Raw genomic sequence first — 12,162 nt, 5'->3', positions numbered from 1 at the left:
TCCTATCAGTGACCTGGCGCAATAGCACCAGAAACTGGCTGTCCAGTCACTTTAATGGCAGTGAAACCTTTATGATGCCAACCAACACTTCCTATCTTAAAGGAAAACATAAAGGACCTAAAAATGCCACAATAACATGCCAAACTGTCTTCTTTCTGATCCCTCCTAAAAATGTATTCTTCAAAGCTGTGCTTTCTTTATGTGTGTCCCAATTCTGTTCTATACAGGTAGACTGGTTTCATTCTAACACTTGTCTCTTTTCCAAACCCTATCTCTACAGTTGCTTCATTAACGCAGAAGGAAACTGTTCAGCTCTGTTAGATGGTGACATGTAATCAACAGTCTAAGTGGTCGGTATCTTTGCCTTCAGTTCCCCGACCAGATGCATAATATGTTTCTCATGAAAACGCTGATCCACATGCTTAAAAGCAGTTACTTGTAGGCAGGGGGGCCACACTCCAGCCTCAGAAACTAATGGTTGCTACTTGGGAGCAGATGAGTCTTTCAGACCTGTATGTCTACTTATGCCATCACACCAATCTAGGTTTTCCCACTGTTCCTTCCAGCTAATTGACACATGCTCTGGGCTAATGTAGACAATACCTCTTTAGTTAAGGGAGCTTTCCTGATATTCCGCAGAATTGTTATTTGCCTAACAGAATTTTGCATAGCTCTGGCAATCACTCCGTCTTGGCTATCTGTCTGTATTGTGCTTACACTGTGAAAGTGGGAACAAGGGGTGCCTGAGCATGTGCCCACCCTCGGCCTCTCTCCAGCTTCCCTCTGCTCACTGTACTACAGCCACACTGATTTTCTTTCATATTCTGGGACATGGTAGGGTACTTCCCATCTCAGGAATCTGTAACTACTCTTTATTTCCAACACAATCTGTCATCTTGCAAAGCTAGCTGCTTCTCTTGCCTTACACCTCTACATAAACACCTTTTCTTGATGTTTAATAGAACTCTAAAGTAAGTAGACTGTATCAAAGAGACTCTGTTCTGCATCTGATCCTTATGTATTTTCCAGTGACCTGGCTACAAAATGGATTAAAAGATCATCTAGTAGACTGTCAGGATTCTTGTACTAGAGATGTACAAAGGAAATTAGCTACAGCAAGTACGGATTCTCAAGACAGAACATGAGCATCATGTTCTTCTGCATTAGCATACTTTACCCCCTCCATAGTTCCCGCCCTCACTTCCTCTCTTTTTTATTTTATTAGCTGATCTCTGACACTTTGTAAAATGACTGACAACAGCTAATTATTGAGTAGCCAGGAGTTTTAGCTGCAGGGGTTAAACTGGTAAAGGCACATGATAATCTACCTTCTTTAGAGAGCTACCTCCCACATACAATAGGGCAACCCCAGCTCTTTAGATCTGTTTATTAGGTTCTGGTAGCTACCGATATACTTCTGCACCACACAAACAAAGATTATATAAATAGCTTTAAATGTTACCAAGTATAGACCCTAAAATACATTTCATGTTAAAAGTGACTTGATACCAATTTAAAGAACCATTCTCCCCTAGCTGTTGAGCACTAAAGGATACAAAGCTGTTTGACAAACCTCGCTCTCGGTTGTCCCGACGGTCTCTTTCTCCATGCCTTCTCTCAAAGGAAGAGTCCCTTGTTTGATCTCGAGTGTCTCTCTCAGGGTATCTGTCTCTTTCAGGATAGCTACTTCGAGTTTCCCAGCTATCATGATAGTTGCTGCTACTACTATGGCTATCCATTTGGGAACCTCTTGTTCCTCGACTTCCTACACAAAGGACGTTCAAAAATATTTAACAGACACACTTTAATCAACAAGCTTATCAGTCATAATCTTTCCTCAAAACAGTATAAAATTTTAATTTTTTTTTGCATTCTATAATGTTATAAACACTGTTAAACAAAGGACTGACTATGTCACAGTAAGCTAAGCCACAGTTTGTCCTATCTATAAGGAAGTCATGTGATGGGAACATAAAGCTACAAAGACTGACTTACACTAATTCCTCAAACGGTAAAACAAAAAATTTAAAACTATTTCTTCATATTTAATACAGATACAGCATGAAAAACTGAAAAGTGGGTATATATATTATTACTTTAATTGTATGTTTATTGTGAAAACATTCCAATATAGATCCAAGGTAATTTGACAACATGAAGTAGTCTGTGAATTTTTTTTTTCTTAATTAAAAGATGTGAGAAACGGGCATGGCTGAACAAGACTGAACAAGCTTATAATCCCAGCAGGAAAAACAGGAAATCAAAGGCAGCCTAGGCCACAATGAGAACCAAGTCTCTAAACAAAACAAAACAAAACCCAACAAAGTAAGATGTGAGAAAAATAAATGATGTTCATAGTAACAAAATTCGTAACAGTCACTAAATTGGAAGGTACCTGCACGCCTCTCAGTGGTGAGGGGCAAACAAATGATGTGGATCTACCTAGCGTACAGTCACACTGTGTGGTAGAAGAAAAATGACTACCAACAAATTTTATGTACTCCAAGAAGATTGTGGTAAGTAAAAAGGCCAGTGCCTGTAAGATTTATACAGCATGACTCCATTTATGAAACATTAATGAAACAAGAGACCTGTTAAGAAGTTACCACAAGTCCAGGATGGGGAAGAAGTGAGTGTGGTTACAAAGGAGCAATGCACATGAGGAGTCCTTCAATTGTATAATGATCAACCTGACGAGGAGAAGGCACTACGACTCCTCATGACAGGATGTACATGCACATACAGACACACATGCGTACAGGCTGTGGCCATGTTAATTTCTTCTTCTGACGCTGTGAAGATGTTAACACTGGCAAAGCTAGTGCACAGAAGCTTCTTGTTCATTTCATTGTAATAGCCTATGGATCCTTCAAAACAGATATTTAAATGTTTAAAATATATAAAATTTTAATGGGAAAAGGTATAAATTGATATGCTAAATAGACCTGAAATAAGAATTTAACAGCTTTTCATAAACTGCAAAGTTTTCTAATATTTACATGAAAAAGTAAAGGATGAAGAAAAGCCTAGAAGCTAGGTATTGATACATGGCTATATTTCTAGTGCTGGAAAAAGAGGGGCAAGGAGGAGCTCATGTTCAGGGCCAGCCTGGGCTTCAGACGAAGAACAAAACAAACAAGCAAGCAAACAAACAACTCAGCAAGCAAACAAACAACTCCCTAACACAATAACCAAGACAATTATAAAGAAGTTGAAAGACCTTCACACTTAAATGGGAGTAAGTCTCTAATAACCCAACAGCAACTAATGAGAGGCCTAAGAGATGTGAGTCTGCAGAACTTGGGAAGAGGTTAGAGAAAGGGATGAGGAGGGAGGCTAAATTAACTAAATTTCAGTAGTCTGGAAGCAGGCAAAAATATTTCAGTTATTAAATTAAGAAAAATTCTATGTGATGGTTTGAAGCAAGTATAAATACTGAAGAATACATAAATCAATTATTTTGACATCAATTTTGAAAATACATCATTGTAGTATATGTAAGTGACCCCCAAAATTCTACCAGAGAACTCCTACAGCTGATAAACACCTTCAGCAAATTGGCTGGATACAAAATTAACTCAAAAAAGTCAGTAGCTTTCCTATATACAAATGACAAACATGCAGAGGAAGAAATTAGGAAAACTACACCCTTCATGATAGCCACAAGCAATATAAAATATCTAGGAGTAACTGTAACCAAACAAGTGAAGGACTTGTTTGAAAAAATAACTTTAAATCTCTGAAGAAAGAGATTGAAGATGACATCAGAAGATGGAGGGATCTTCCTTGTTCATGGATCGGGAGAATTAACATAGTAAAAATGGCCATCTTAGCAAAAGCAATTTACAGATTCAATGCAATCCCTATCAAAATACCTAAAAAATATTTTGAAGACATTGAAAGATCAATTCTCAACTTCATATGGAGAAACAAAAAGCCCAGAATAGCAAAAACAATCCTATACAATAAAAGATCCTCTGGAGGAATCTCCATACCCGATCTCAAGCTATAATATAGAGCAACAGTAATTAAAACAGCATGGTACTGGCACAGCAATAGGCTGGTGGATCAAAGGAATCGAATTGAAGACCCAGAGATGAATCCACACACATTTGGTCACTTGATTTTTGACAAAGAAGCCAAATCCATTCAATGGAAAAAGGATAGCATCTTCAACAAATGGTGCTGGTCTAACTGGAGGTCTACATGTAGAAAAATACAATTAGACCCATATTTGTACCATGCACAAAACTCAAGTCCAAGTGGTTAAAGATCTCAACATAAAACCAGAGACATTAAATCAGTTAGAGGAAAAAGTAGGAAGAGCTTGGAACACATTGGCACAGGAGACAACTTCCTGAACAGAACACCAACAGCCTAGGCCTTAAGGTCAACAATTAACAAATGAGACCTCATGAAGCTGAGAAGCTTCTGGAAGGCAGGAGACACTGTCAACAGAACAAAGTGGCAACCTACAGACTGGGAAAAGATCTTCACCAACCCTACATCTGACAAAGGTCTAATATCCAAAATAAATAAAGAACTCAAGAACTTAAACACCACCAAACCAAATAACCCAATTAAGAAATGGGGCTCAGAACTAAACAGAGAATTCTCAGCAGAGGAATATCAAATGGTTGAGAAACACTTAAAGAAATGCTCAGCATCATTAGTCACCAGAGACATGCAAATCAAAACGACACTGAGATTCCATCTTACACTCATCAGAATGGCTAAAATCAAATATTCAAGTGACACCACATGCTGGCGAGGATATGGAGAAAGAGGAACACTCCTTCATTGCTGGTTGGAATGCAAACTGTTACAACCACTTTGGAAATCTATCTGGTGCTATCTCAGAAAAATGGGAATAGGGCTTCCTCAAGACCCAGCTATTCCACTCCTTGGAATATACCCAGAAGATGCTCCAGCACACAACAAGAAAATTTGCTCAACCATGTTCATAGCGGCCTTATTCATAATAGCCAGAACATGGAAACAGCCTAAGTAAGTGTCCTTCAGTAGAAGATTGGATAAAGAAACTGTGGTACATTTACACTATGGAATACTACTCAGCTATTAAAACCAAGGAATTTCCGAAATTTGTGGACAAATGGACTGAACTAGAAATGATTATAATGAGTGAGTTCACCCAGAAGCAGAAAGAGTCAACTGGTATATACTCACTTATATCTAGACACTAGCCCAAGGGGCATGTCCCATGAAAGTCTTCACTTAGCAGGAAAGTGGGTCAGAGAGGTGGATAGCCTATTGGGACTTTAGGTGAAATAAGCATGGGAGAATGGAGGAACTAGAAGGATCTAGGGGGTCCTAGAAACCTACAAGAAGAACATTATGATGGGGGGAATCTGGGCCCAGGGGTCCTGCTCAAACTATGACACCAGCCAAAGACAATATGGGCAGTAAACTTCGAACCCCTACCCAGATCTAGCCGATGGACAGGACATTCTCCACCGATGAGTGGAGAGTAGGGACTGACTTTCATACGAACTCTGGTGCCCCATTTTTTATCACGTCCCTTGATGGGGAGGCCTGTTGGCACTCAGAGGAAGAATAGCAGCCTACCAAGAAGAGACGTGATACCCTATGAGCATATACGGGGGAGGCGGTCCCCTTCAGTCACAGTCATAGGGGAAGGGAGTAGGGGGAAAGCGGGAGGGATGGAGGAATGGGAGGATACAAGGGATGGGCTAACAATTTAGATGTAATATGAATAAATTAATAAAATATTCTAAAAAAAGAAAAAGATAATACTATTTGAATAATTATTTGGTCACGTACACACTAGTTTATTAGAAATTGGTTTCTTATGATTTTGTTGTATTTGTAGCAATTTTTATAGCACTCTAAATTAGTCAGTAGAGTGGGCATGACTTACCCAACTCCACTTAGGTTTTTCTACTCAAGTTACTAATTCCAATAAGGAATTCAGCTGACTGCAAATTGTTCTCATAAAACGCTAATAAATGTAAGAAATAATGTATTTAGAAAAGAAAATTTAGTTGTTTAATGCTTTTGGTATAAAAATACAAGATACAGTTCATTAACATGCCAAAAATCTTACCCTTTTCGGGCAATTCAGGACCTCTCCCCCTACTTCTGCCCATGCGGTCATTTCTAATTTCACTTCGAGACTCATTTCTAGAGTCATTCCTTAGCTCAACTCGAGAACTCTCTTCTCGCAGGTGGTTTCTGCCATAACTGCGGGTTTCTTCCTGGTACACATCCTCCTTCCGGTGACCATCCCGAGCATCCCGGGCATCGCGAGCATCTCGAACATCTCGCACGTCTCGAGCATCGCGAGCATCCCGAACATCTCGAGCATCCCGCACATCTCGAATATCCCGGGCATCGCGAGCATCTCGGGCATCTCGAGCATCTCGGACATCTCGAGCATCCCGAACATCGCGAACATCCCGAGCTTCTCGGTCCCTGTAGTCATGGACATCCCGAGCGGATCGAGAATCTCTGGGATCTCGGCTCTCCTTGGTATCTCTGCTATAATCCCTCATTTCTCTAGAGTCCCGGATGTCTCTGGAGTCTCTCAGTTCTCTGCGGTCTCTAGTGTCTCTCCGGTCCCGGCTATCTCGCAGTTCTCGGTCATCCCTGTGGTCGTGTTCAGACTCCCGCTCTTCTCTGGTGTCCTTTTCCCTATCCCTTTTGCCTCGAGTTTCTGTAACACAGTTTCGGGAACAACTCTAATTCTGTTTACAGTTTTAGGTAACTAGATATGTTTCACACAAAGCTCTTAAGATTTTATTACAAAAAGATTCATGTTTTAAACAGAAAAAGAGAGAATAAAGATAAAGCACAAAATTAAAGCAGGTGTGATGGCATCCACCAATAATCTTGGTTCTGGGGAGGTAAAGACAAGGCCATCTCTGGGCTGTCTAGCCTACTTAGTGAGCCGAGGTTCTGTGAGAGAGGGTCTCCAACACAAGGTAAAGAGTAATAGGAAGATATGCAATGGATACACACTATGGCCTCCACATGCACACACACACACACACACATGTATACATGTGGACAGCACACACACAAAGCACAGAAAGGCATGAGAGCTATTACTCTATACAGCATCTCAGTCTGAGCTGGGAGAGCAGATCTAGGGTGAACTTAATTTTCAGGGGCCCAGAAAGAACTGTTCTCTTACCGCTGCTGGGGAGTCAAGCTTAGCACTCACACACAGGAAGAGCTCTGTCACTGGGCTGTACTCCCAACCACTACTCACTACCCCATTGTGACCTACACCGAGAAATCCCATGAGTCAACTGCACTGACTTGGACTTTCCCCTGACCTCCTTTATCAAACCTTCCCAATGCTTTTAAACTTGGATCCACTACCTTCTTCTTTCCTTTCTTGGGTTGTCTGTCCGTCCGTCCGTCCGTCCTGTGATGCTGGGGTCTGAACCTTACAGTCTCACAAATGAGCCAAGTCCCTAGCTCATTTTTTTTCCTTGCTTTTTTATGAAACATTAAGAATTAAAAAGTGATACTTTAGCACTCAGACAGCCAAAAAGTATTCAATACAATATTTTAGAAGGCAGCACCAGCTTACATACTTCTAAGTCACCACCTGTGTGTACTTACTATTTTACATTTCCCTGCATTTAATAAGCCTTTGCTACTGCTGCAGTCCGCACATAACAGAAGACTCAGCACAGCACAGGCTCTTCTAGTCCTTATGTAAGGATAGACACGGATGTGCAATTTTTGAAAAACAAAACTCAACAAATACGGAGTATACCTTCCCTCCTTTCGTGACGCCGGTCATGTGACTGTGATGTCCGTTCATGATCATGCCTTCCTTTTTCTCGCATTGGAGAGCGATGTCTTGGAGGACTTTGCTTTCTCTGAGGAGAAGACAGACAATGCGATGGATAAGGAGAGGCAGAACGTCGTAAGGATGGAGTTAACGTCCGCTGGTAGGATGGGGAAGGAGTTCTTTTCCGACGAGGAGAAGGAGAATGTCTCTGGATAGAGGATCCTGACTGTGAGGATGACGAGTGGTGTCTAGAAGACAGAGGAGAATGGTGCTGTCCCGGGGAGGAAGACCTGTGCGTGAAAACAACAAGATACTCATTCAGGAGTTTTCAATTCCTGACAAGGAAAAATTTTAAAAATAAGATGGAATATAAACTAAAGACTGGAAGTACAGGTAATAACTAAAGAGACATTTTAATTCACAATACTGTAAAAGTACAAGGGCATTGGCTTTTAAAGATATAACTCATCTACAAGTCAAGTGCAAACAAAAGCTCTAGAAGAGATCTTGGGGATAGATCTATAACCAGCACTTTACTGAACCAGCATAATCCCTAGCTGCAGTCTACATATGTGTCCTCATGCCCACAAGTACAACAGACGGTCACCACTTCAGAAGAGCACAGCAATCAGAACGCACAGTTGTGGAGCCCTGGCCTAGCTGCTACATCCAAACACAACTCTTGCACCTAAGGTTCAGGGATCACTACAGAAGTAGGAATGGAAAGATTCTAAGAGCCAGAGATTGAGTCTCCTAGAAATGTCAGAAGGTACACCTATAAAGTCTCACCAACATGACTGCCTATACATTAGCTTAACAAGGATGACACCAAGAGACATGTTAACATGGATGGGGGGTGAGTTCATGAGGCTTCAATCCTAGGCAAAGAACTATAGGCAACTAACAAATACTTGAAGCAGGAGAAATAGTCTTCCCTAAGGAAGAGCATACCAACTAGTCATCCAATACCAAATGGTCAGCCCTGAAAATAGACACACAAGTAACATTATACAGACTAAGACGGTCATATTATGTGGTTAGGAAACAGAATGAAAACACACACACACACACACACACACACACACACCAGAGAAAAAGGAGTCATGAATTTGAAAGAAAGTGGGGGAGAGTACATGAGAGTTTGGAGGGAGAAAAGGGAAGGGGTAAATACTGTAATTATATTTTAATTCCCAAAATACAATTTAAAAATCAAAACAGGAACGACTGCCACAGAACTGCGGTACTGCGGTTCTGAGTTCCTTTCTAGGTTACAGCTAAAATTGATCTAAGTGGCCTTCTCCAGGCTTGGGCTTAGTTTCTGGTGATATGCCTAAACACACCAGGAAGATTGGAATCATTGGGAAATACGGGACCCACTATGGTGCCTCCCTCTAGAAAATGGTTAAGAAAATAAAAATCAGCCAGCATGTCACGTACACTTGCTCCTTCTGTGGCAAGACAAAGAGATGAAGCTGTGGTTCACGCATGAAAACAATGACTGGTGGAGCCTGGACCTACATCATCACTTCTGTCATACTCAAGTTTGCAACCCAAAGACTGAAGGCACTGAAAGACCAGTAGAAGAGCTATCATTTAAGACATGCCTATACTGTAATAAATGGCTTAATTTACGTTTTAAAAAAAATGATTAATGACTTTAAGCTTTTGTCATAAAAGTCTTAAACTTGCTTGGTTAGGGTTACTCTAACATATTTTAAATTATATTCTGTTATGCTCATAGATTGTTGCCTAGCCCAACTGTCATCAGAGGGCTGTCATCCAGCAACTGATGGGAGCACATGTAGAAACCCAAAACCAAATACTGGGTACAGCCAGGGGAACTTCTACAAAAGATGGCGAGGAAGGACTGCAGGAGCCAGAGGACTCACGGACACCACGAGAACACAGCACACAGAATCAACTGAGCAGGGCTCATAGGAGTTCACAGGGACTGAAATGACAAACATCAACCCTGAATGAGTCTACGCTATGTCCTCTGCATAATCCTTATGACTGTGTATCTTCCTGTTCCCATGGGACTCCCAGCAGCAGGAGTGGGATGTCTTTGACTCTTACCTGCCCTTGGGACCCTTTCCCTCCTACTGGGTTTCTTCCTCCAGCCTTGATATGAAGGTTTGTGCCTAATCTTATTGTAACTTGTTGATATCCCTGGGAGGCCGACTTTCTTTCTTCTTTTGTTTTTAAAGGGAAACAGTAAGGGAATGGATCTGGAGGTGAAGGGAGGTGGTGGGGGCTCTAAGAGGCGTGGAGGGAGGGGAAACTGGTAGGGAAGTCATGTATAAGAGAAAGTAAACTTGAAAAAGCTTAAAAAGAAAAAAAAGATTCAAGAGTATCTATAATATTCTTTGATGGCTGGCTCAAAGAATACACACATACAAATTCCAGTAATTAACCCACACTATCTTTTAAAGATATAACATGTAGCCCATTTCTATTAGATCTTGGTACCTACATCATAGAAGGAAAACTACAGTTCAAGCTTAAGATAGTCAAATTAACACATTAAAGCCACAACACTAATCGATCACCAAATAATGGTTTTATCATCTTAGCCATATTTTCTTCTCAAATACCCATTTAGGTTTCAGAAAACTGTTGATTTAAAGATGTTACACTTTCTTCTCCACTACTACTTTAAAAGTTAATGACCAGTCAGGCATGGTAGCCCACCCCTTTAACCCCAGCACTTGGGAGGCAGAAATAGGTGGATCTGAGTTCCAGGCCAGCCTGATCCACAGAGTGAGTTCCAGGAGAGTCAGAGCTATATAAGAGAGATAACCCATCTCAAGAAAAAAAGAAAGAAAGAAAGAAAAGAAGAAAGAAGAAAGAAAGAAAGAGAGGGTTAGGGGAGGGAGGAAGGGGCAAAGAGGGGGGAGAGATAGAGAAGGGGGGTTGGGAGAAAGGAGGAAGCAGCAGCAGTCAATGAGCAAAAATCATGAAAACAAAAAGACTGCAGCTCCAGACAGGAAGTAGCAGCTATGGCTGAGAGCCTGACTGGACCCTAATCCTCACAGGCACTGCTTAGATAAAAGGTGTGCACTAAGCAATGAAGCCAGCTTGTGCTAGAGTACAGTAAAAATACATAAGCATTTCCACTGAAGACAGGAGGTGAAATCCTAGCCACCTGTAGAGCACAAACCCAGTTTCTACCATTTTGGTCCAAAAATGGAGTCCTAGTTTTTTGTGGTGGTTGCTGTTGTTTTTTTTACCATTTTAGCTTAGTTTTAATTTAAAAGTATTCCCTCATTTAATCCTGACTTGAACCCAATGAAGTGCATTATGCATATTTTGAAGCTGAAAAAAATGTTAGAGAACAAGTAACTTGCTTGGTATCTATGTAGAAGCAGAATCAAGTAAAAATTTTGATACCACTAACAAAATTTTGATTACACTAAAACTCAAAAAGAAAAGACTAGCCACTTTCTTGAGAAGCCCCACACCTGTCATGGAAAGTGAGTGTTGCATCCTTTCCTGTGGCCTTCCTTTAGTTCCTGTATTAAAATCCTTCTGTGGAGAGGAGACTCATGAGGAGGCCAGAGCAAGATGTCAGCAGCTTCCTCCATCAATCCCTGCCTTGAGAGAGCCTTGGGAAAGGCTCCCGGTGAGCTAGGAGGTCGCTGCATCAGCTAGGCTGGCTGACCAGGGAGCTCTCAGGTTCCGTCTGTCTCCACCCCACAATGGTGGTGTTACAGACATGTGCAGCCATGTCTGGCTTTTTGTTGGCACTTGAGAATTGACCTCAGGTTCTCATGCACACAGACCAAATGTTCTTACCCAGCAAGCTATCTATTTCCTAAAAATCTTTTCTAATTCCAACTGCTGGGGGTGGGGGTGAGGGAAAGAAAACACGGTCTCTGTAAAGGATTACACTTTTCAAGGGAAGCACTAACTTTAAATAATTATCCTGAGAACTAATCAAGAATGAATCTGACTCTCATCAAATTTGTATTTCAAAAATCTTTTAAACCAGCAAGATAATTAACACACATAAAAAAAATCTCACATCCAAGAAATTAAGGACACCATGAAAAGAAGAAATCTGAGAATAGGCATTGAAGAAAGAGAAAATATCAGACTCCAATGCCCAGAAACTATTCTCAAAAAAAATCATAGAAGAAAATTTCCCCAATCTAAAGAAAGAGATGCCTATAAACATACAAGAGGCCTACAGAACACCAAATAGAATTGACCAGAAAAGAAAAACTTCCCGTCACATAATAATCAAAACACAAAACATACAGAACAAAGAAAAAATATTAAAAGCTGCAAGGGAAAAGGGCCAAATAACATTTAATGGCAAACCTTTCAGAATTACACCCAACTTCTCAGCAGAGACCATAAAAGCCAGAAGGGCC

The 12,162-nt window shown here is 40.8% G+C and overlaps 1 protein-coding gene across 3 annotated transcripts in view; it reads right to left on the bottom strand.

Annotated features, from left to right (window-relative positions):
* Zc3h13 (zinc finger CCCH-type containing 13) overlaps nucleotides 1–12,162 on the bottom strand; it is a 70,682-nt gene that overhangs the window by 17,590 nt on the left and 40,930 nt on the right. For all 3 annotated transcript variants that reach the window (XM_051160841.1, XM_051160838.1, XM_051160840.1), the window contains exons 9-11: nucleotides 7,769–8,076; nucleotides 6,086–6,694; nucleotides 1,574–1,765 (exon numbers count right to left, since the gene is read on the bottom strand). In XM_051160841.1, the coding sequence (XP_051016798.1) occupies nucleotides 1,574–1,765; nucleotides 6,086–6,694; nucleotides 7,769–8,076 (1,109 nt within the window). The remainder of the gene's footprint in view (nucleotides 1–1,573; nucleotides 1,766–6,085; nucleotides 6,695–7,768; nucleotides 8,077–12,162) is intronic.

The sequence above is a fragment of the Acomys russatus genome, chromosome 18 (assembly GCF_903995435.1).
Source record: "Acomys russatus chromosome 18, mAcoRus1.1, whole genome shotgun sequence".
NCBI classification, from domain to species: domain Eukaryota; kingdom Metazoa; phylum Chordata; class Mammalia; order Rodentia; family Muridae; genus Acomys; species Acomys russatus.
Note: the sequence above shows the minus strand (reverse complement) of the source record. Positions and strands in the feature narration are given on the sequence as shown.